At 38.8% G+C, this 24,542-nt stretch overlaps 3 protein-coding genes across 7 annotated transcripts; 1 reads left to right on the forward strand and 2 right to left on the reverse strand.

The window, feature by feature from the left end:
• Window positions 1-569: 569 nt before the first annotated feature.
• Window positions 570-1,899, forward strand: cox5b2 (cytochrome c oxidase subunit 5B2). The gene is made up of 4 exons (XM_067609579.1): window positions 570-729; window positions 1,326-1,396; window positions 1,467-1,566; window positions 1,658-1,899. The coding sequence occupies exons 1-4, from the start codon at window positions 630-632 to the stop codon at window positions 1,768-1,770; spliced, it is 384 nt and encodes a 127-aa protein (XP_067465680.1). The 5' UTR covers window positions 570-629; the 3' UTR covers window positions 1,771-1,899.
• A 449-nt stretch (window positions 1,900-2,348) lies between these two features.
• herc4 (HECT and RLD domain containing E3 ubiquitin protein ligase 4) lies at window positions 2,349-15,402 on the reverse strand. Of its 5 annotated transcripts, none has more exons than XM_067609576.1 (24): window positions 15,292-15,402; window positions 12,925-13,202; window positions 12,681-12,840; window positions 12,512-12,588; window positions 12,198-12,419; window positions 12,005-12,096; window positions 11,318-11,448; window positions 10,995-11,149; window positions 10,562-10,638; window positions 10,332-10,456; window positions 10,154-10,213; window positions 9,451-9,562; window positions 7,949-8,138; window positions 7,693-7,865; window positions 7,470-7,589; window positions 7,277-7,375; window positions 7,003-7,170; window positions 6,585-6,728; window positions 5,944-6,110; window positions 5,639-5,705; window positions 5,459-5,541; window positions 3,953-4,136; window positions 3,470-3,572; window positions 2,349-3,355 (listed from the first exon to the last, which is right to left on the reverse strand). In XM_067609576.1, exons 2-24 carry the CDS (start codon window positions 13,148-13,150, stop codon window positions 3,147-3,149), a joined length of 3,144 nt encoding a protein of 1,047 aa, XP_067465677.1. In that variant the 5' UTR covers window positions 13,151-13,202; window positions 15,292-15,402; the 3' UTR covers window positions 2,349-3,146. The 5 variants fall into 5 exon arrangements, 3 of the variants coding, with proteins under 3 accessions (XP_067465677.1, XP_067465679.1, XP_067465678.1); XM_067609578.1 differs by lacking the exon at window positions 15,292-15,402 and adding an exon at window positions 13,448-13,470; XM_067609577.1 differs by lacking the exon at window positions 15,292-15,402 and having other exon boundaries at window positions 12,925-13,552.
• A 6,304-nt stretch (window positions 15,403-21,706) lies between these two features.
• LOC137196751 (androgen-dependent TFPI-regulating protein) lies at window positions 21,707-23,435 on the reverse strand. The gene is made up of 6 exons (XM_067609580.1): window positions 23,180-23,435; window positions 22,935-23,060; window positions 22,747-22,848; window positions 22,522-22,637; window positions 21,908-22,059; window positions 21,707-21,794 (listed from the first exon to the last, which is right to left on the reverse strand). The coding sequence occupies exons 1-6, from the start codon at window positions 23,330-23,332 to the stop codon at window positions 21,757-21,759; spliced, it is 687 nt and encodes a 228-aa protein (XP_067465681.1). The 5' UTR covers window positions 23,333-23,435; the 3' UTR covers window positions 21,707-21,756.
• Window positions 23,436-24,542: the final 1,107 nt, after the last annotated feature.

The raw sequence follows: 24,542 nt of genomic DNA on the forward strand, positions 1-24,542 counted from the left end.
AAATAAGTGTCAGTCTAATAGAAATGGTGTACTGGTGCCACTTTTTTCTAAGGAAACAACAACAGTAGGCTCCTTTCAATCAGCCATAAATGAAGCTGTGTTTCTACGGTGCTAGTTAATGGCTCACCAGTCACAATTCCTGAAAAAAACCAAAAAAACAAAACTGGCCTATGGTTGAAACTCATTGCTGTAACTAACTTACTAACTGTACTAGCAACCAATAACACCAAACAGTGCAACACGAAAGATACTGTGAACTAAGAGATTCTCCCCTCTCTCTCTGTGTGTGTGTAATGACTTTAGCTTTTTAATTTGTTGTGATACTTCCTGTTGTGTCAGTGTCTCCCCCAAAGCAAGAAAAATGTTAGGATCTCTTAGTTGTTCAGTAGGACTAAGTACATAAAAACAGAGCCAATAAAACAATAACTAAGCCTATTATGATTTTCATCATTTCTGTTTATGACATTTTACACCTGTTCCTCGTGCTCCCCTCTGCCTTCTCATTGGGTAGCGCAGCTGTATTTCTGTTCCTATTGGCCTGACCACCTGTCGCTCAGACGGTTGTCGGGTCATTTCAGTCCACCGCTCGGTGTGTCAGGTCATTCTCGGTACCTGACAGTGAGACCAGGATGGCAGGACGGTTTCTCCTTCGAGCTTGTTCAACAACATTGCGGCTGAGGAGCCATGTGGCGGCTACACGGTCACACCGTGCCATGGGCACCCTGAAAGGTAAAATACTGATTATTACCGACGGCATAAAGCCTGTTTAAAGTGTCAAACAGTCCTGCAGACTGCGGTGAAAGCGCAGCTGTCCGCGCTTATAAATGTGTATAGACAGGGAACTTGAGGGGGTTACACCGATAGTCAGTATTCAAGCGGTATTTTTAGTTTATTGCGCAGTTAGGTGGCTAAAACGCTATATCATACATGACGTCTGTAATATATTAACTAGCTGCCACTGGTGCTGTATTATATACAGATAGTAGATAACAGTTTTGTTTATTCGCTGAAAATATAAACTGTTTGTGGTCACTTTATGTGCTGTAAAATTATTGTGTACCACCGACATGCGCCTAAAATGTTTGAATCAAATAATGAAGGTCATTTGGATCATAACTTGTGGAAAGGCCTCTGATAGACCCACCTCCTTTGGCAGGCGTCTGTTGGTGTGGTGCCAGTATCCTGTTAAGGGACAGTACGTTGGTGTGGGTGGTGTCCAGTGCCCGTCTGTAATGTGCATAGAGCACAGGCTGGCATGACGACTTTGAAGGTGGTTTCCAATTTATAATGGATCTTTATGTAAAGCTTTGCTATATCATTTTCAGGAATACCAACAGATGACGAACAGGCCACTGGACTGGAGCGACGTACCCTGCAGGCCTTTAAACAGGGAAAGGTAGGCTACTGTACATGTAAGTATTGTTTAATTCTCATACAGTATTAACTTATCTATGTTCACACTACAGGATCCCTACAGCATTCTGAAGCCGAAGCAGCATGCTGGAACCAAGGAAGACCCTCACATTGTGCCGTGCATTGGAACCAAGAGGCTGGTGGGCTGTCTCTGTAAGTGATGTTTAGTAAGGGAAGAATCTATTGGTTTATTATCAATGTGTACATGACAAAACCAGGATGACCATAATATAATTCTCTGCAGGCGAGGAAGACAACACAGCTATAGTGTGGTTCTGGCTTCATGAGGGAGCCGGCGAGCGCTGTCCTTCCTGTGGTTCCCACTATAAGTTGGTCCACCACGAGCTGCCCCATTGAAACTGAGTTCATCACCAAAAGCTCTGTACAAATGGGACATCATCCTTATTTGCCTCCTTCATGGCCATATATGACAATGTCTGCATATCATTTCACATGTACAGTTTAGCATTAAAATGTATACCTGAACTGGATTGTCTCGATAGAAATCTGTTGTTAGGTTCTTTTAACTATTTAATAATAGTTCATATTAAATATGAACTATTTTCATTGATATGGTGTATGATGAAACACTGGAAATAATGCTCTGGTTTCAGTTATGTTTGCATTACACAGTAGATAAAGATTTGGCTTATTAGCTGGAGTACACATCATTTGAAGAGCATTGTCTTGTCTATCTACGACGTTTGACCCTTAACTGTAACTCCAATGGATCACTGTTATATTCCCACACAGTATGTAGTTATGGAAGACTAACAGTATTAAAAATGATTGAAAACTCTTTATACACCTGCAGACAGTCCCAAGATGGTTGGTGAATGTATAAAATGTAAATAAGAGGGGAAAAAAGCCAAATACTGTAACGTAAGCTCAAATGTAATCAATCAATCAGCATTTTATCCCAAAAGTAACTCACATTTCAGTGGCTGTACTTAGTTTTTATTTGTGGATTAAAGCTTACAGCCAATAAAATCCACTCAGCATCTAAAGCAAACGCTTTGCACTGCTCTTTCTCAAATGTCACAACAGAATTTATGTCAAACATAATGAGTCAAACATTTAATGCACAGGGGGTGGACACAACATAATTAGTTCCTGCAAAATACAGCGTAATTCACTGCAGCAGCCACGGAGCAACTACTACCACAGTGAAGCTTAAAATGTAAGAGAGAGGTGTTGATTTAAATCTGGTCATTTTTGAGGCCACAGTGTTTTCTTAGATTAGTTTGAATTCTTGGATTAGTTACATTTTCCACCAGTATAAACATGACAGAAACATCTCACTATTACATTGAATTGCATTACAAGCTTCAGAAAGGTAGGGCTACTGCATTTCATTATATTTTACAGGTATTTATGTTGCTGTGTACATGCCCTGTACTGTACATAACAGTAGTTTGCTTCATCATACTTGACATATCCAAACATGAATAAAAGCGTATCTACAAGAGCAATATCAAACGTGAATCGACTTGTAATAGCGCAACAAATACTGTGATGGCATGGGAAAAAAGCTGAAAAATCAAAGTCAAGATTAACGTCTAGACATCCAACTCTTACATCACTTCTAGTGTCATGTGGCCTCCTCCTTTTTCCAACCAGTGTTCATTTCCTATAGCAGAATTCAGACACAGAAGTCTGCTAAACAAAAACATTTGGGAATGTGGTTGCCATCAACAGTCTGGACATGAGGTTCCAGCCATTTCTGTGCACTATCACGCAAGATTAAAGCCTTGATTGTGATCTATAGCTTGTAGAAGCTTCTCGCGGAGTGTTTCTAGACTCGTGTACTTGGGCAAGTCCATCAGGTTGAAGCAGGTGTGTGCAACAGGTAAGTAATGCTCCCCTCCACCAGTGGGCTGGATTACCAGTTTCAGGCTTTTCATGCCCAAGATGGGTATGCGATCACTTCCCGTGAGGAACACTGAAGAGACAAGAAACATCTTTGTCACTATTACACTACTGTGTCAATTCACCTTGTTAAAGCAACAGCTTCTCCAATGTTTTTAAAAAATCATATACGGAGAGCAGCACTTACAGAGAAACTGTTTCTTCTTTTCTAAAGGAAGATTGTGGAACACTTCCCAGAAGAGCCTGATGGTGGGGTGGTCAGTCCAGTACTCCCCTTTATATTCAGTACTCTGAAAAATGAAAACAAAAATGATTTGTACCATTTAAAGTTACTTGGCCCACTTCAACAATTTCCGGGGAAATGTGTATGTTTTTACTTAAAACTGGAGGTGTTTGCATGTATAAATACATTCATGAATCACCAATAGATGACATATGTGAGATTACAAAAAAATTATTATAACATACTACTATAACGTGTTTTTTTTTTTTTTTTAAATTAGCCAAGAGTGGAAACATTTATTTAGCTCTAGATACTTAGTTTTGTAATCATGTGTTGTATGATAGATTGATTTTGATACAAAACCAAGAATATCGTCCCTTTCTGAAGATTACTTTACAAAGCTTGGAAATTAATCAGTGAAATATTTTTGTTTTTATTTGTCAAGACCTTTTCAAGCTCTGTCCAGTCGTAGTTGGTGTTGCCAATGACCATGGCCTGCAGTTCGTTCGGCTGGAACAGCTCCAGAACTTTCCCACCGCACACCTTGTGAAAGCCTGCATAGAAGCACTCAAACAGTGGAGCCACTGATGTGTTGAAAATGTAGTCTACGTATGCATTGACAAAGTCTTGCCTAGAGAAAGAAAAAAAAGACAGCAACGAAAAAGAACATGATTTTTGTTAACATCAAATGAGTGGATTGCTAAAGCTGAAAGAGTTAATCAAACAAAAAGGAGACCAGAGTGAATCTTGAGGTGAAAGGATTCATTGGTTAAAGGTTAGGAACAACTTAACAGAAAAATTGAATAAAAGCTCTAAATAGAATTCAGTGGAGACTTAATATTTACAAAACGCTATCTTGGAATATCTTTAATATGCTGCACCTAAGGGCTGCTTACTCTCACTGTATACTGGTGTCGGCAAATGCCTACATGGACACCACTACCAGGTCAGGAAAAAGACAAGATCATGCAGCTGAAGAGCTAGAGAATGACAAAAAGCTTCAACCATGTCTCTTGAAATGCTAGACTTCTCTCTTTGACTCACTTTTTGTCCAAATGTTACATAACACACTAAAACTATATAGAATGCACTCTGCACTTATGTTGACAATATGCTATTTTAGCAGTGGGTATCCAAGATACAACTTAACTATTTTGCACTATGTGAAACTTATACAAGCTTACTTATAAGTATTCTTAATGTATTCATAAATTAAGGCTAAAACAAGGCCAAGAGTCTACAGCCATGCTAGCAACTCTATGAGGCTTTACTCAGGCACAGAGGTGCGTTAAGTGAAATGCTAATGTCGGCATGCTAACATGCTGATAATGATGATGCTAACATGCTGATGTCAAGCAGGTCAAATGTTAACCATATTCGCCATCTTTGTTTAGCGTGTTGTTAACATGCTTTGCTATTTAGTATTTAACACAAAAGTACTAGTGAGGCTGATGGAAACGTTAGTTTTACAGAAACTTTGGTCATATTTAACTGAAAAAACAAAAATATTTTTCTGATTTTGGAAACTTAAACCTACATTCACTGATTTTTTTTTGGTCACTTGAACTTGAATGCTCCATTAAGTCAACCAGCTAATCGCTAAGGTGAGCATGTAGTGTACAGTGGGGGGTTTTTTAAGAGCTTTTTCACTCAAAACAGCTGCCTGTTGTGGCCAAAAATGACGCTATGAGAGCGGTGAGAGTGAACCAAAACAATAAAGTTGTAGTCGGGCAATTAAACAATGAGCTGAAACTCGCTATAAAGCTCCATAAAGCTGTCTCTTGAGTCATTATTATTATAACAAATATCTGTTACAGCTGCTTTAGTAAACCTTCCTCTAGTGAATCATCAGGCGAATGCGTTTCAAGAGAATATCTCCTAAACCACTGAGTCACAACAATTAAACAATATTGCTATTGGTTAACATGACATCCAAGAAAAGATTGAGGTTACCTGTTTGATTTGTTAACATTGATGTCTTCACCATTAGGCACTAGTTCCAAAACCTCTGTGGCACCATAGTTTTCTTCTGTGATCTGAAAAAAATAGACATTGTTTTTATTTTGCTGATTAGATATGCAGATATCACAACTATTTCTATACTTAATGCTCCACAGGAGACACTCATCTTACTGTGAAGTTCAAGCAAAAGGTTTCCTCAAGGTCATCTTCTGTGTAGTCCAGTAACTGCTGCAGACTCCTAGTTTAAGAGGAGACAGAAAAAGAAACACATCTTTTACAATATACTTCTTTAGACAATGGTACTAAATACTTATATTTAACACTACTTCAAAAATCTTCTATTAAACACAGTGTGTGGTAATATAATTGAAATATTTAAAGAAAACATTTCAGATTCAGCAAAGGCGATACTGAGGTAAACTGACATTCATAAACATGATAAATGGAAACCTCAGATGACTGTTCCTTGATCTGACCTTCCCACATCTGGCATTAACTCTTTCAGGTCATCTAAGGTCGGCTTCCTCTTCAGGAGCTTCTTGTAAAGGGCCACCGGGAAGTTGAGCTCCACTATTGTGAGATTGTAGATGGCCAGACCACAGATGACACCGATGAGGTTGAACAAGTCAATGTCCTCAAAAGTCTGGAAGGAACATTCATTGATTGTCAGTCAGAAATATTACAGATGGAGTAACATTGTCTACTTTTAAACATTGACAGTTTCCACGATAATGGACACAAGTATGCTCTAAAATCTATCTATGAGTAAAGGCAAACAAATAATTAATATGAATTTACAGCCATTTGTCTCTCTCCAGTCATTAAGCTAGTAAATACAGTTACACATTGGTTTATTATTAGAACCTTACAATCTGTGCAAAGCCAAATAACATGTTTACCTATTAAAAATCTAAATAGAATTAGAAAGTACTTTAAGATTTGTTAAGGTTACATTTGTCTAGTTGACTCCAAACAGGATATGCCATTTAAATGTAATAATTCACATAACACCACTTCAGTATCCCCATTATTGAGAATGTTTTAGAGTGCACTTACACATAGCCAAGTGATACTTTAGCAGTGTGAGGGTATGAAGGTGAATCACACAGTAAAGTACCTTGTTTGAAAACCAGATGAGCCTGGACTCCTCGTGGTAACGAAACATCCCATATTTGGGATCCAGCAGCTCTTTCATGATCAGGAGGAAGAATTCCTTTCTCACGCCTCCCGCATCAACCGCCTCTTCTCCGACAAATATCACCTGCCATAGATTTTTGACATGTTAGCAAAGATACAGCACCTTTTAGGACTTAATCTAAATGACAACACACCTTTGTAAACGTGTGTTTTGGCTAAAAATGAGCGTTTTTCTGCCCACTCTGGTCAAGTTTCAAGCCTCTTTCACCTCTAACCACACCCAACAGTGATGTCACTGTGCCCAAACCACTGGAGGCAGCAAAAACAAGATTTCCAGGGGAGGTTTAGTTGCTAAAAAAAAGAAATAATCACTTTTATGAAATAGCCAGTAATTTAACCTTGAGTGGTTTCTTGTAGTCAACATTCTTGGACTTCCTGAGGACTTCCATGGTGTCTCCAACAATATTTTCCCTCCGGACGATGAGGATGAGGCATGGATTTACAGATTCCACAGCGGGCAGGAACATGGAGCTGAAGTTTTGCATCTGTGCCTGGTCCACAGCCATCTATCAATATAACAAGGGAATAATGAGATTTTCAGATATAATACCTTTATTATGTTTCAGTATCGAATGGGGGACAGCAAAAACATGCTTTACTACTGTGCATTACCTGCATTTGTATGACAGCATCAGTCTGAAGTAGTGTGGTCTTTGCTTGGGCATCAAAAACAAAGGGATACCTGCACAGAGTCACCACACCATCATGACCCTGAGGACACAGAGGCATAAATTAATGAATCATAATGATGACTAGACAAATGTAATGATGTGAAAAGTGGAACCGACATCAACAGTAGACTCACCATTGGGTACATTTGCCTCTGAATCCATGTGACGTAGTCATTTCTGATGTCTATCAGGTCATCCAGTTCATGGATGTAGAATTTATCGTACTGTATGATGTGTCCTGCTCTCTCACTCACCTGTGGCAACAGGAAAATGGATGTTATCAACAGTTCTTCAAAAGCACTGCACAATGTAGGACTGCTGTGGTAACACAAATCCATGGGTTTTCTCATTGCTCACCGTGTGCAGGATCTCCAAGAGTCGGAAGGATGTGTCCAGGAAACAGGTGAAAATTCTCTGCTCTACTGATGGAATGCCCACCTTGTGCATCTGGAGCAGATACACCACCACCTCCTTGTACAACTCGACCAGCCGCTGGAAGAATGGGGGTTCAAATGTGGACCACCAGTTTCCTGAAGGAAATACAAGACCAAACATGCTGTGAAAAAAGATGTGCTGCAAAAACTGCATGCATGAAAATTGTTCTTTGTCCTACCTAGCACCTTCAGTGGAGCTTCTTTCAGGCTGATGAGTGATTTGGCAAATTGGATAGCGATGGTCACGTAATTTTTTCTGTCACTGAAGAGAGGACATTCAGGGAGAGTGAGGTAGAGTCTTAGGGCTTCAATGTCTGGAGGAGAGTTGCTTAATCTGGGAATCAGGTTCTTCTCCAGACTTGCAGCAATCTGAGGGTGACAGAAGAAAGTATGTAGGTTTGTTAAGGTATGGTAATAATCTGAACCTAATTGGTCACATGACTCAGTGCTTGTTTCATAATCACCGTGATAAAAGGAGGTGGTGGGAAGTATAATACATGGTGCCACTGCAAGAGGAATTTGTGGCTGTGTGGACGGGGACTGTTATGTACATTTACAGCATACTAGTGCAGTGTCTGTTCAAAATGTGTCAGTTTGGAACGGGCCAATTGCTTATTATTTCTTGAGAACCACACAGACGTGTCAATTAAAACAGTAAGGATTTAATTAATTAAATGGTTTCAATCCAGACAGAGATTTCACCTAACTACCTAACCTTTCCAACTAAGGCTGAACCGTAGAAGCAAGCATGGGCTAGTTTTTCTTCCCCCGCCTCTCTTTTTTCTCCTATGTATGCTCATTCGTCTCTCTTGGGCACTTTAACTGAGCGAGGCACGTGCCTTTGTCCCGCTCAGAAAGTCAGAGCCCAGAAACCCCGCCCTGCTGTGATGTGACGGTGCTGCACTCAGATACGGTGCTGAGCAGCTCGCTGTTTGCTTGTTTATTTAAAATTTATTAATATTAAACGCATTGCGTGTCCAAATTGCATCAAAAGAGCGTCTGTCTCCTCAGTAAATCACCTGTTGAGTGTTTGCTGGTTTTTTATTTATGCTTTAACATAACCGCCGTGAAACAAGCAGAAAATAACATTGTCATTTCTGTCATTCACAGGCTTTCTCTCGCTCAGAGAAAACTATCCAGCCTGTCTCTCTGTCGCTCGCTCGAGCTCTCAGGGCACTCGCACTCTCTCTGTCTCGTTCGAGATGAGTCAGGAAACCCACAACAAAGCCTAACTTTTAACGTTATCATATGAGGAGGGATGTTGTCCCCTCGTCTTTCTCATGGCAGGGTTGTACAGCTCTGATCATGAAGTGCAGTCGCAGAGCCCAGAAGGCCCGCCCCGCTGCAGAGCGCTGCGGCTGATCACTTGTTTATTCAGAGTTTAAATTTATTAATATTAATCATGCTACGTGTCCAAAATGCACCAAATTTGACACAGCACTCCCTTTGTTCCCCAGCAACGCACCTGCCAAGTGTGGAGTCAATAGGATGAATGGTTTAAGAGATATGTGGAGGACATACAGACACACAGACATACAGACAGAGATTCCTTCCTTTAGTAGATAGATATACATCATATGTATACATATTAGTATAATTAAATATCATTTTGACACTGTAGTGGGGACATATAGCATGGATATGGTGCACCAACAAAAGCATCTATTTTGTGACCACTGACCTGCTGAGTGATCTCTGGGTGATCTTGCTGAATCACTCTGTGAAGCAGGAGACGAGCCATGTTCATATCAATCCCTGAATATTTACTGCTGGTACTGTAGTGATCTGGATGACTGTGTAAAAGAGAGAGACAGTTAATATGAGAATGTACATGTAGCGTTCCAATAAAAGAAAAAAATATAAAATTACCCCCCTCCGAACCTCTACATAGATGAGGGGGGCTGAATATTAAACAAACCAATACAACATCACCACTGACTGCAGCTCCATACTACAACATAGCATTGAATTGAAATGAAAGTTGTTGTACTGGGTTGCATTAGATCACTGCTTCCTAAACTTTTTAAGACCACACCACCCCTTTATAATAAACATTTTATTTTAAGCGTGTTGCGTTACTGTAACAACCGGCAACCATGCATTGTCATTAGCTGAGGTGTTACTGCATAATAAACATTTTTAATACAGTGAATTTAATAATTTTCACTTATTCTGTTTTAATATATTTGAAAACATAACAACACATAATTAATATAAACATCACCTCAATTTAACATGGTGAAATGATTTTAAAAACGCACAATAAATGCAGATTGACATTAAATGATTTGCGGCAATAGTGAAAGCAAAAAGTCTTTAGCAATGAGTTAAGACTTTTGGACTTAACTGTTGATGAAAATTGACTCCACTTTAAATGTGATTACCTCGTAGACAGAAACGATCCATTGAGGCAGCTTGCTGAGGAGAACACGTGGTCAATCTCACTAAGGGAATCATAAAAGGCAAGTCATTAGTGTGACCATTATTCACAACCAAGAAATTACGGCACCATGACAACTCGTCCAATAACATTAGGTCAAAGTTCTTGTGAGGAGACATTACTTGGAGACTTCTAGTGGGAGTCTTCCTGGTGAGTGATGCAGCCATTTTTGTATGATATCCTCATTCAAGGTGCAAAGTCCTCTGTTGGGGTCTCGTATCCTCACATCATCCATGTTCTGTAGGTTCTACAACATAAAATATTAAAGACTTTTTAAATGTCTGAACTTACGTGAGCAAACATTAACTGAGGTCTCAAAATCATCAGAAAGCATGGGTTTATGAAAACTTACATTGGCAGTGCAATAGTGAGCAAAGCTCTGGTCTCCTCCAGCATAAATCCTCTTGACACAACAGCTCTGTTGCATGTCTGTAATGCAACGTGACAAAAGCAAGAAACAAATAACACAGATAAATAAAGAGGTTACAATGAGTCAAGTACATGTAGAGTCAAACCACGACCATGCAACAGTCCTCTTAAAGGTCTATCAAGTAATATTTGTACATGATATGAAATGACTTCCTGTAATATAAAATGCTTGCCAGCACTTCAGATTCCAGTAAGAATCAACTTGCTTGGAGCTTTTTGCAGCTCCTTGATTTAGTCTAAGTGGTTCAGTCATAATGTCTCTCACCCCTCCCAATATATAATGATAGTTGATGTTTCTTTCTGCCCTTTAGTCCTTCAGAAATCTCTTAATGCAGCTTTAATTCACTGCATCTCACCTGTCTCTGTTTGAGAACTGGAGGCTACCCAGGGGCCTTTAACAGGGGCGGGGCTTTTTCTGTTGCAAGTAGAGCGTGTACCGAGTTGCCCATTACCTCCAAGCCCAAATGAGTCCATCTTTCCACATGAGGGCGTGAAGGCCAAAGTGTGCTGCCTGTAATTACACAGTCATTTGAGAATTGTAAGTTGTTTGGTATTATTTCAAATCATCCCATCAGACTAACATTGCACGCTGATTATTTCATATTACAGAATGTTCATTGATGTGTGAACGCCATGTCTTACATTAAATTCGCTGAACAATACACATAGGACATTTTACCTTCCACATGCAATCTGCGTGACTACATTTCCCATGAGCTCAAACACTTTCCTAGGGTTGATTTCATGGTTTGTAGAGTTATGTCCAAGCTGTCCGTATCCTCCTGCTCCAAATGTAAACACACCTCCTTCCTGTAAAATCAGCAACACCAGTTATTCTGACCTTTTCAAGGACGAAAGTGCTGCGAGGCTAAAGTTTAGCAAACACTGCTTTTTACAGGGTAGGGCAGGATTAGAGAACACATAGGATTTAATCAGGTTTGTGATTTCAATCAAATTATTCCCAAAAGGTAACAGCCAACTAATATTACATGCAATTGTAACAGAATTTTGTCTATTTTAGTTCTGTCCATCATTCATTTTATTTATGACAGCATTACTAACGAGCTTAATTGCTGTGATATGGGGTTATTTAAAAAAGAAGATTACATAGTAGATATCAAAATGATTACCTAAGTTAGACCCTAAAGCCCTCCATTAGGTTGCTCTTTTGTACAGCTATGTTAAGTGGAGTCCATGTGACCCCATATCTCAGCAATTCAGCTCACCAATAAAATGTAATCAGAGCTAATGATGGCCAAAACTATACATTTGAGAACCAGGTGGTAAAAAAAAAAAAAAAAAATTCCACCACCAATCACACACACCGCAGCAGGTTTGACAAATAACCAAAAAGTATGTAACTTACCTTGGTCAGTGCTGCCGTGTGATCTTCTCCACAGGAGATGTAAATCACTCTCTGCGATCTAAGTGACTTCAGCAGTGCCGGGAAACACCGATCTGAAAAAGACCTTCAAACAATTAATCTCAGTTTAGGGCTTGAATGCTCACTCGCAGTTTAACATTTGGATCACCCATGACCCTTTTTTTCCCCCCCTCACCATTGCGGTCATTGAGACCCAGCTGACCAAATTTGTTGCACCCCCAACCAAACACGGCTCCTGAGAGAGTGAGGGCAAAGCTGTGAGCGCCACCCGCCGATATCTGAGCAAAAGGAATGCCCTGCAGAGACTGTACGATTTGGGGTGTGGATATGCTCTGTCCATTCATCCCCAGCCCAAGTTGTCCGTATCGATTCTGGCCCCAGGAGAAGACCTGGCCCCCTGTGAACAGAGAAGCGTTGAAAAAGGATTCATGTGAAGCAAACATAATCAGTGAATAAATTTGCATTATGTGCGTAAAAACCACCCCCTACCTCTTGAAAGTGCATGGGAGTGCCAGTGCCCACAGGCTACCTGAGCAATTTGAACATCTGACAATGTCTTGATGTTTCTAGCATTTTCAGAGAGAGAAAGGGATTAAAAGTGATTTGTTTTGTTGTTGTTGTTTGTAAGACAGCATCTTAACATAAATTTCAATTTCACCTAGGCACACGAACACATTCTTCAAAGTTATTTAGGCCCAGCTGCCCATCTGAGCCCAGACCCCATGAGAAAACCTGCCCTTTGTCATTCAGGGCGAGTGTATGGGACTCTCCACATGACACCGCCACTATGATCTGTGCATCCAGAGCCACAACCTGTTCTAATAAAACACAAAGACAAATGTTTATGTGATGAGTCATTTTGTGTCATCATGATTTAATTTTTTTTTAAATTTAAAACCAACCTGGTTTCTTTCTGCACTTCTCATGTCCCAGCTGCCCCAGGTCGTTGCAGCCACAGGTGTATACTGTCCCATCCTCCAGCAGGAAGGCGGTGTGTCTGCGGCCACACCCCACATCACACACTTGCTTCCCGTGGAAGAACTCACATTTTCGTGGCTCAACCACAATCTCTTCATCAATCCCACCCAAGCCCAGCTGTCCGTAGGAAGCATTGCCCCAACACAGCATTGTAGATCTGCCTTTTGGCTACAACTCACTCACGCCAGCAGGATCTCCGTCTCTGCAGAAACACGAGACACACCTCGGCCACTTATTACACCCTCACAGACCTCATTCAGACCTCCATAGTTTCAGTTGCAGGATGCACTTAGAGCTGGTGTCACCTAGCAAGGCAAGTTAGCCAAATAACGTTACAGCTTGAACACCGTTATCTCTCTGTATAAAACAGACGCGGGTTTGTGGTTGATTAAATTAATGTCTGCAGAGTTTAACGACATACAAAACAACAAAATGATGAACTCGTACCAGGCCGGGTAAAATGTAAACAGATTAGCTAAGTAAGCTACAGTAAAAATGAACGGCTGTAGCGGAGTTAAGTTCGCGACAATCACCTAACAATACATACAACTTCCGGTTTGTGCGCGTGGCTTTCCAAATTAAAGCGAACAGTTCTAAAAGTGAGAAAAAAATGACACATTTCTGTTAAGATTTACATTATATTTCTGTATTCAAAACGGAATGTTATCAGATCAGTCATCATCGTTGTACCTTGACCAAGTTAATTATATTGCATACAGTACTTTTTGGGTAATTTATGGGTTAAACGGACACATAAAAAACAAAAATCTAAAGGAGAGCATGTTAAAGTAAAAACACTTATTTCCAATATGGTCCCAAGATATTAAAAGACAAAGAAAAACATGAATAAACACAAAAACATTCAACAATATATTCCTGAAATCCAAAAACAAATCACCACAATTTAAGAAATTAAAAAATAACTCCCACATCAGAAGACAAGGACAGCTGAAGTAACAGTGTCATTGCAGATTGCATTATAAATCTGTGACCCTGTTCCATAAAAAGTCCTAACCTGTTTCCTATATATCCCTGGTATGATAGTTATGCTAAGTATGGACCACTGTTAACTGCGAAAACAAGTATTGAGGAGCATTGATAATATTGTACATATGAAGCAGCTTCTGTTGTACTCTGAGCTGTAGTGGCAGCAGTCCTACTCTTCTCAATTCATCACTACCAAAGTGAGTTCGAGGGGATGCATTTAACAGAACAGAATATAAAATACTTTATTGTCTACTTTTTGTGTGCAAAAGGCAGTAATATGTGTTTGGCTTGCATGTGCAGAAATCTGCCATTAACAAGAGTACATTAAAACACATCCAGACAGAACACATTAAAATACAGCTACATTAAACCGAGCATCGGGTACTTGATGGACTGAATCAGGGTTAAATAAATAGATATAAAATGCTGCTGTGTGCTGAGGTAGCAGGCTGGCTTCAGAAAGTCCTTAATGATTAAGATATTTTATGGCTTGTAGATGTTTTTCTTTGCACAGAGGTCTCTGTTCCTAATAAATACAGAATAATATTACTTTGCATCACATGTAGTTTGCTCCTAAATTTAGCTGTCAAACCGTTAAAGGGGTGTTACACTGTATTTGGTGACCCATCAGATTCTGTGACCTTCAGTGCTTGAATCCTTTACTTAAGTAAAAGTATCAATACCACAATGTAAAAATACTGCATTACAAGTAAAAATCCTGCCTTTAAAATCCTACTTAAAGTATTGAAGTAAAGTTACTTTTTTTTAAAAAAAAATCAGCAGAATTATACTATATAATACTTTTAATTTCGTACTTTAAGTAAAGTTAGCTGGTAATACTTCTATGCTTTTACTTAAGTAGGATTTTAAATGCAGGATTTTTACTTGTAATTAAGTATTTTTACACATTGTGGTATTGATACTTTTACTTAGGTAAAAAGTACTTCTTCTAACATAGCAGGTCACAGAATCTCATGGGTCACTAAATTCGGTGTAACACCGGTGTAACCACTGGCGGTAAACTGTTTAAGGACACAAACTATAGTTAAAGTTCACGACACGTGGTTACGTTGATATAGCACGTCTTTCTTTTAACAAGCTATAGCATTCACACACTGTAGCTGAGAGTTCATTTATTATATTATTATTTATTTTAGGTGCCCGCCTAGTATCGCACACTCACAGACGTCTTATTTCTTTATCTTTGTCGAAAGCGTGTTAACAAGTTACAGCTATGTCTATGTTATCTATAACACGAGTTTTTACCTCCTTAGACGGGTATAAAGCCAAATAGAAAATCTTACCAAACCCGCCAGATAAAGTTACTGTTTTCCAGCGCGCATTTTCAGTCCTTGCTGTCAAAAGCCAAGTGAGAACTTGATTATAAAGAATCCTGTCAACAACTGCTGAAGAAACGTTATTTTTTTTCGCACCCGCATTCTGCGAAGACCCGCCCTACTCTGCCTCTGATTGGCTCTGATCCTGACACTCTTACCCTAATCCAACCAATCTCACGCTTCATGCCTAGACCTAACTGATCAAACCAACGAAGGCAACGAGTACTAGCCAATCAGAGGCAGAGTAGGGCGGGTCTTCACGGAATGCGGGTGTGGAGAAAAATAAGGCTGAAGAAACACGCGTCAAGTTGACTGTACTGTAAATGCTCATTACCGGTGTGTTGTTTTAGAAATAGAAGTAGTAGAGAGTGCAACCATGTTTTCCAATTTTAATTAAACTTAATTAAAGTTTTTAATAACTTGTTCGGTATATACAAACATAATGGAACACAAGACCAGTTGTTACAGTAAATCAATGAAAGATAAGTAACAGAGCAAACAGAAGAAAATAAAACAAACTAAATCTGGGCAAACAGAATTAGCTACAAGAACAGTAAAAAAACAAACAAACAGTAAACTATGGAGACCAATGGAAAAATAAAACATAATAGGGCACCATGTGTCAATAAGTGGAGTAACACATTTTCCTGAAAAAACAACAACAAATTGCAGGAATCTGTGCTTCCTGTTAGGCTCCTTCCTTTATATACATCAGAAAATTAGCATTACCATTCAGCAAGATCTAGTGTTGTCTGGCTCTTCCAGTTGCGGAGAATAATCCCTGAAGCAGCAATGAAGCATGCCAGTGCAAGTCTTAAAGATTGTTTGGATATACTTGCTGGTAGGAGAGACTGGTCTCCTTATAAGCACAGCTGGGGAGATTCTGGTAATGGCCTACACAACCACTCTCCCATACTTTTAATTACTTTTTTCAACAATAATTGTCTTCCACCCCACCTAACACCCAGTTTAATCCTGCATGAAACCCACATGTGCAATCGATATGGGGCCATTATGTAACTTGTGGACAATCCAATATTGGGCCGATTTTTCAGCACATTTACTACCTACATCATGGGCCCCACATACAAATGTTGGCTGGGGACTGGCGTATAATAATACCTGTGGATGATTTTGTAATGCATAAATTTGCTACTGCATCTCTAACTGACAACCCAACAGTATTCCATTTTCACCAGATACCGAGACTACTGTCAGGAGCAGCTGAATTCATTATTAGAAACGTGTTATGTAAATTTGATGTGGCTTTAAGTGTAAATGTGGTGACCTTTAATTTGAAGGCACACTCGTTCAATCGGAAGTTTCAGTGCTTTTACACACTCCGTGCTTTACAGAAGTGTCAGGAAGCATCTAAAATGTTCTAGATGGCTCTGCAGCTATACATAGTACGTACACCATACACATACAGTGTAGGTACAACCCCCCCCCCCCCCCCCCCCCCCCCCCACCACACACACACACACACACACAGACATGTAAATCTGCACATATACAGTTCATTATGTACCTTATGTATATATGTTGTATGTAACATGGAAAGGTGAAAGTGATAGTGTGAGGGACTGTTATTGATATAAAGTGTACTGGTAAGGTTCTCAGTGCTCATATCCTTATAAATCGACTTTAATTAAAGTATAGTTTAATACCTACCATGTAAACTACAATATAATATAGAAAAGTATTCGAGGCAACTAAATTATAAAGGCACTACAGAGTATTAAAATTACACAATTAATATTTACAGTATATTTACAGTATAATAATTATTTTCTTTCTTTCTTTCTTTCTTTCTTTCTTTCTTTCTTTCTTTCTTTCTTTCTTCCTTTCTTGCTTTCTTTCTTGCTTTCTTTTTTATTTTATTTTTATTTTTTTTATTTTTTTGTTCCTCTTATGTGATTATGGGTTACTGGAACGATCTGGAACATATCTGCTGACCTTATTTGCCTTTTTCAAGCCTGATAACTGAAAACCTGATAAGTCAAGCTGATAAGAGACAGATAAGGAAGCATGGCTGGCTTTATACACAAACTCACTCACTCACTCACTCATCGCTATGTTTCTATGTTTTATGTTTTGTGTTGTATGTTTTTAATGCTGTAGCACTTTGAGTTTCACTACGAATGAAAAGGGTGTTACAAATTAAATGTATCATCACTACATTCATCATCACATATTTTCGGGGGGGAAATATTCAGATCTTATTATCGTTATTGCACATTACATGCAAAGCGGGAGTGGATACTGTCATATAACACATTTCTCCAAGTTGTGTAAATTAGTTATAGAGTTGTGAAAAAGGTTTGCATCTGTAACCCCCACAAGCTACAAGATAACGACAATATGATGCATTTAAGAAATGCGTCTTCCTTCTTCTGCAACAGGTAGCCAGTGAGGTGCGTTCAACGTTAGCTAAATTAATCTGAGTTTCTAGCGTCAAACTGATCTGCATTAACTATAGTCAGCAGTGATGTTGTCATTGTGTTTGTGACGTTAATGTCAGACATTAAAGTAACACCTAATGTATGAATATATGGACTGTAAACATATATATTTCCTTTATTCGTATTTTATGTTATGTTTGCTCAACAAGTGAATATGTGTATAAGAACAGTGAACGCAGCTACATTAAAATTAATGTTAAATGTTAACTGTTTACAAATGTCATTGTATATTTAAGTAAATAGTTAAGTTCAAGCATTTCAGTATTTTTTGGAGGAGGGAGGGATGAAGGAATGTTAACTATTAAAATCTTTATCTTAAATTAATTTATAAAATAAACCAGTGTCTAATACACCTTATGTGTTGCTTTTTAGAATTGTGGCTTAAATGCATGATGTCTACCAAGCCTCAGTATTATGATATGATATTTGAATTATTTTAAACAAATTTTTTGGCACATGGTTATAGTATCTTGGCCATACGTACAATATCAGCATCTTCTTATGGCCCATTATTACTGAAGCAATTCTGCCTTCTATGGAAAGGTGGTAAGAGATTAATATGGAGGCGAGAAGCAGCCATGCAGCCAGAGGAAGTGTATCTTTGTCAACAGTGTTAAGCTGAGCTTCTGCAAGTGAGGATGCCAGTCAGAGGGCAGTACTCTTACAGTGGGTAAGAGTTGGGCTGGTTAACATGTGAGGAGAATTTACTGAAATAAACTTCATTTTTTTGCATGTATCATTTATTAACTGTCATGAAGCAGTGTTTGAACCAACTTCAGTCATGGGTTTGTTTTAAATACGTACATTTTAATATCCCTTTAACAGTGTCGCAAAAGTAGTCATTCCAGGCATATATTTATTTAATTATCTGCAAAAATCACCTTTTATGAAGTTGGGCTCCTGCCCCTCTAACATCCTCTGCACGTACCCAAAGCCCCCTTATGTACATTGAAACAGATTTTTCTTGCTGTAATCATTCCTCCTCTTCATACTTGACATAAAGACATCCCTTCATAATGTGCTTACAAGGTAAATGATAGGGGACAAAATCCACCATCCTCCTTCCATGCAAAAATGTATTTAAAAGTTTATCTGAAGCTAATATGAAGCTTCAGCCATCCAAATGAGTCAAATCAAGTGGATATCTTACAAAGTATAAGTCCTTTTTAGTACCAAAGTCCCTCTTTTTGCTACTGTCCTTCCACCTCAGCTCAACAGTGAAACACTGTCTGGGGAAACACAGAGGGAACTCTGGAGGACATCCACTTGATTTGTCTAACTCAGACTGCTGAAGCGTCATATTAGCTTCAGATAAACCTATAAATACATTTTTATACAGAACAAGGACTGTGGTTTTAGGAGGGAATCTTCTAATAGTCATTATTAGCAGGAGGATAGACTTGCAATACCAGACAATCAAAGATCTCCACCTACCAAAGTCTAGAGATTTCTAAATTCATGGTAGCTGCTTGAACAGCGGTGAAACCAACCACTAACAAACCTACACCCCTTACATTTTGTCAAGGACGCACCTCAGTCTCTATGAGCGAAGTGTTTAGAGATTGACCTGTGAGTCCAGCAGCAGGAATGATTAGAGAAAGCAAAACCTATTTCAATTTTCATATGGACACCTGACTATTGTTTTCAGACAGACTTGAAAAATTGTGAACTTGTCCTTTAATCCCAATAAAGTATTACTTAAAATAAAATAAGAATGGATACTCTCTCTAGGTGTCAGAACAAGATTTTTCACAAACCACATCAATACACTTCAAAGTATGTTTGGTGTAAAGGGAATGCTAGTGGACAGGTGGTGGTTTATTTTAGGATTTCCAAGTGATTTTCAATGTTGCTTCAAAGTGTGAAATCATAGATCATGGACCAGTCATAACTCTTCTCCTTCCTTGCTATTTGCAGGTGATGACAGAGAACAACTAATCTAAACTGGAAACTGTATTAACACTGAAAGGCATGAATGGCCCTTCTTTCCACAACAAAAGCCCATTTTACGCAGTCATTTGCGTAACAGAACATTTGTCTCATGATCACATATTTCAGGTGCAAGATTAGGTGCTTCTTGAAAATGCAGCATATCCAGTAGTGCTGGTTTTTCATGGGTGTTCTTCCCTGGTGAGTTATGTAGTCTGCTGTCTCAGAGCAGGAGGAACTTATTTGACACACATTAAGTTACAGATCAGCACACAAGCAGGACAGAACCAAGAGGAGTACAGATGTTGCACTTGCTGGGCGTAAGTAAAAACATCTTTGTAGTTTACTTTAATTTCTTTTAGCTGTGAACAAGCAATGTCAACTCGTCAGAGTTCTTGTCTAATGAGAACTGTGATTTATGTAATACTGACTGCTGTTCTTTTCAACATGCACAGATCGTTACTGGCCTTCTCTTCATCATAATGTTCTTTACAAAAGGACTCAAAGATGTGAGTAAATATTTACAGTGTTGCTGTTGTGTATGATGGAATATTTTCTGTTTTATCCTTTAAAGCACAAAACCTAAATATCAGTATTTTGCAAATGGAAACATGAATCAGATACGTATTAATACATGAATCAATCTTAACAAGAAAGAACCAAAAACTGTCCTGCAGCTCTTAGAGGAAGTGTCCATTATGAGCAAGCAGGAAATACAGTGTGATTTTCTATAAAGACTATTATCTTTGACAGGGAAATAAACTTCAAAAATCACAGTTGTCTGAATCCTCTGCCAACAACAAGATGGTGAGTAGTTATCCAAAGGTAAATGTTGTAATTATTTAAAAGAATTGAGATTAAATGTTTGACGTTCTTCTCTTCATCAGAAGGACCTGAGTGAAGAAGATGTGCATTTATTGGCCAGGATCCTTTCAGTCGGACTGGTGGATGCAGATCCAAACTACCTCCACCATCTTAAAGGCTACAGGGACCTGAACAGTTGATGATCTCCTTTGAAAAATCTGCACACTTACAGTAACTAATGGACACAAAGATGCAGCAGTTCCTGGACTGATGGATTTGTGATGACATGAGGTCAAGGCTGTTAAGCATTGTGTTTTGGATTACAACAAGTCAAGCTACTCTTGCAAGGCCCAAATTGCTCCATCATTAATGGAAAAATATGCACTTTATTCAGGCCAAACGTCAATTAGCTATAACCTCCCCTTTGCAGAGAGGGGAACTCGGCAGCGCTTAATGTGGATGTGACCATTTTGATGATGGATCCTGACTGCTCTATTATTATTATTACTATTATTATTACAAATTATTATTTTTGCATAACAGTGGATGAAAAGCATTTGAAATCAGTGAATATGTGGATAAAAAAGCCTCTGATATATTACATAAAATTAAAACAGCCACAGGAGGATTACATGCTTTGTTGTCAGTAGAACTTGCTTTATTGGGCTCGCTTTGGTGTTTCAACTGCATTATTCAGGCACTTTGCACTGTTGAATACCCCTTTGTTGACCTGTAAAATTAAACTTTTACATTGATATAAGAAGTATAAGTGTTACAAAATTCAGTGGTTGTTGCAGTTTCCGTAGAGAAAGCAATGAATCCTTTTGAGGCGAGACTAGTCCTACTAGCTGAACAGTAGCCACTGTGAGTACAAGTGACGGTAACAGAAGTGCTAAAGTACTGTTAGCTAAAATTCTAAACTAATGTAACAGTATGACAGTGGGCCAAAAACAGCCAAAGACCGCAAAGATACTCAAAAAAAATTGTGTGTTAAAGTTTGCTAATGTTAGCTAACAGCCATCATAAGCTACTGCTCATATCAGACCAAATACGGCTGTAAGCAGCAAAACCCTTGAGCGTATTGAATTGGACAATAGTGCACTTCATTGCTAATAAATCCACGTTTTCATTTGCAAGAGGAGGAATGTGTCATTTATTCTTTCAAAAGTTACACAGTCTTGCTTTCAGGGATTACTATTTGACCATTTTCATTTGGCAGAGAGGCTGAGTCACTGAGTCATTTTGGTTCCGCCATTATTTTGTTCAAGTCCTTACCTACAATAAAAGAGACAGAAGAAGAAAAGAGGTAGACAGACAAGGAGATTAGAGGCAAGCTAACTTTTGCTCATTTGTTTGTCTCCGGTAGTAAATTTGCTAATGTCTCTTACTCCAGACATGGCTGTTGAGCTTGTCTCCTAGCAGGTAGAGCAAGGTCACCACCGACATGTTAAAAAAGAAGAAGCCCACTAGACCAGCAGTGCTGAAGTGCCCGAGGAGGGGATACACCCAAATCCCAACTGACAAGTACACCCATATAATCCTGCAGAACATGTTCAGAGGAAAAAAAGGAAGAAAAGCAACTCTCAGAATCACCATATCTAACAGATCATCTTGTACTGTCTTGTCTCAAAAAACTTGTATGTCTTGTGCAAATATTCACTGGCACAGTTTCCACTGATGGCATTGATTATTATCACAGTGAAACACTTGACATGACATATGCAAGTCTGTAGGCACTGTTACAGAATCAGAGCCAAAATTATAAAAGGTTCACAAAAGCAGTTTTTACCCTCTAGCTGTTTGCATTGTGAACAGATACATATTGCTGCACTGCACTAGCCTAGACTAGTCACAGTAAGAACATCATTCTTGCTATTTCAGTCAGTTTTACATGAAAGATATTAAATCAAGAGGGATGTCATTATTTCAAAAGCGGAAAAGGTTGCAATACATACATGCTTTGACATTACACTACTCTACTACACGCTGACTTGTCTCTTACCAAAATAAGTAAGCCAAACCCACAGCTCCTAATGCTGCCAATGCATGTTTGGTCGGTGGGTAGACATGAGGCTGCACCAGCACTTCTCCAAGTAAAACAGGAAGGACAAATGTGTGCTGAGAAAAGAGTTCAGGAATAACTCATTACGTAGGGTGGTTTATGTCAGGAGAATCATGATTATTAAAATTTTGGCATAAGATGGTTGAAAATGCAAATTTTACAAACCATAGCATGGTTTATCCAAGGAGGGAAGAAGGTGTCAATAGAAGCAGGGTAGACCAATTCTCTGTCATAGGCAAAGATCGTCCAGAAAAGTGCAACAACAAACTAAATGAAATGCAGAAAACAGCGAGTTAACATAGTAATAATTTTGTGTTTAACAAAAAAAGATTTTCCAAAAACTGGTTTCTCACCATGCCCACAGGGAAGGCAAAGACAGAGAAGAGAAGGTCTTTACATCTGGTCAGAGTTCTCTCTGAGTTTTTCCCAGGTTGAAGATCATTCACTGCAGCCAGTCCAAAGAATGACATTTGCAATAACTGAAACATTACAAGTGAAATTATTGTTTTTTCCAATATCCTTTCTCAATATCTGCCTTAAAAATTATGAGACATTCTGTGTTTCTAGGTGATAGAGACAATGTAGACAATGTACTCACCAAATTTAAAAAAGTGAGGTATTTCCAAGGTCCACCATAAACAAAGATTCCTGGTGGTAACTCCTCTCCATCCTTAGCAGCAAGACTCTTAACAACAAAAGCATACCAGCTGAATGCAGTGATGTGGTACACTCTCCTCAGGACTGAAGTCATTCTGTTATAAGCTTGTACTGACAGCAAAAATAAATAAAACAATGCCAAAAACTACTGTTCCGAGCGTGAGTTTTCCTACTGCAGGCAGTGAAGGTTCTGTAAAGATTAGTGTAATTCAGCCTGAGCTTATCAAGATATCTGCAAGACAAGAGGCCCACTGTTTCTTATGAAGCACAGGAGTCCTTCTTTCATAACCAATGCACTGTAGCATGTGACTGGGTTGAAATTTCATTCACTGCGAGCTTAGTCGGTTTCATAGTGTTTTGCAAGAAAAGCCCCACAATGTTAAGTAGTAAATCAGTTTAAATGTCTTTAGGGTGAGTATCATTTGACAAAGACACTTGAAGTGTTTATTATAGGAAAGACTAGACAGCAGCAAGCTGGCAAATGTTTGTAAAATTCCTCATTTACTGTAGATCCAGAAATGACTCCTGTGTTGGCATGAAGTGTCCTGAAATTCTGATGTGTCCTTGAGTAAAACATTGAATCCCAGCCAGCATCAGGTACTCTGTTTGGTAGCTGAACTTGACCTCTGACCTCCCTGTAGAGGGGCGAATTTTTTAACTGCCAAATGTTGGAAATTAAATGGTATGATATCAACTATCATATCATACCAGATGCAGGCCGGAGATGTAAAATATGTCCTAAGGGTGGCACCAGAGGCACCAGGCCACAGGGTGGCACCCTGTTCCACAGTGTTGAGGGACTTCTATGGCTGTAACTGTTATTTCTGGCCTGAGGGTAGTTGAGATATCTTATCTTATAGACTTCACATATAAATAAAAGTCATAATTTGTTGCTCATGATGTTATCAAACAATGACTTTTCAATATGCTGTATATTGCAATCAACTACAATACATCACCAAATATGTAGGTGAATAACTTACCTGTGAAATACTATTTTATAAAGTAGGAGCTGGTCACATTTGCAGTTCTGTACACCATCTCAGTAAGTAAAAGAAGTGAAATACATGTTCAAAAACCAACATGGGCATCTGATTTTCACGTCATAAACTGAGAATTGTTTAAAACATCATTAATTCTGGAGATGTTCACACTTTTTACATGTCACAGTAAGAAAAACACAGGTGTAAATTATAAAGTTAATGATGACTGAATTCCATTTTGCTGATTCAGTTTCAGGGTCCTGATAATGTGCATGCTGACTCACTGTCACACTGTCATCATGTATTATTGGGACACTTAAA

Source organism: Thunnus thynnus, chromosome 14 (assembly GCF_963924715.1).
Source record: "Thunnus thynnus chromosome 14, fThuThy2.1, whole genome shotgun sequence".
NCBI lineage: Eukaryota > Metazoa > Chordata > Actinopteri > Scombriformes > Scombridae > Thunnus > Thunnus thynnus.

Coding starts and splice junctions, on each gene's coding strand:
- LOC137196751 (XM_067609580.1), bottom strand. CDS start 23,332: ATGACTTCAGTCCTGAGGAGAGTGTACCACATCACTGCATTCAGCTGG. Junction 22,849..22,934: donor TTGCCTTCCCTGTGGGCATG/GTGAGAAACCAG, acceptor CATTTCATTTAG/TTTGTTGTTGCACTTTTCTG. Junction 22,638..22,746: donor CTTGGATAAACCATGCTATG/GTTTGTAAAATT, acceptor CTCTTTTCTCAG/CACACATTTGTCCTTCCTGT.
- herc4 (XM_067609576.1), bottom strand. CDS start 13,150: ATGCTGTGTTGGGGCAATGCTTCCTACGGACAGCTGGGCTTGGGTGGG. Junction 9,563..10,153: donor GGATCGTTTCTGTCTACGAG/GTAATCACATTT, acceptor TCTTTTACACAG/TCATCCAGATCACTACAGTA. Junction 7,866..7,948: donor AGCTCCACTGAAGGTGCTAG/GTAGGACAAAGA, acceptor TATTTCCTTCAG/GAAACTGGTGGTCCACATTT.
- cox5b2 (XM_067609579.1), top strand. CDS start 630: ATGGCAGGACGGTTTCTCCTTCGAGCTTGTTCAACAACATTGCGGCTG. Junction 1,397..1,466: donor AGGCCTTTAAACAGGGAAAG/GTAGGCTACTGT, acceptor TTCACACTACAG/GATCCCTACAGCATTCTGAA. Junction 1,567..1,657: donor GAGGCTGGTGGGCTGTCTCT/GTAAGTGATGTT, acceptor AATTCTCTGCAG/GCGAGGAAGACAACACAGCT.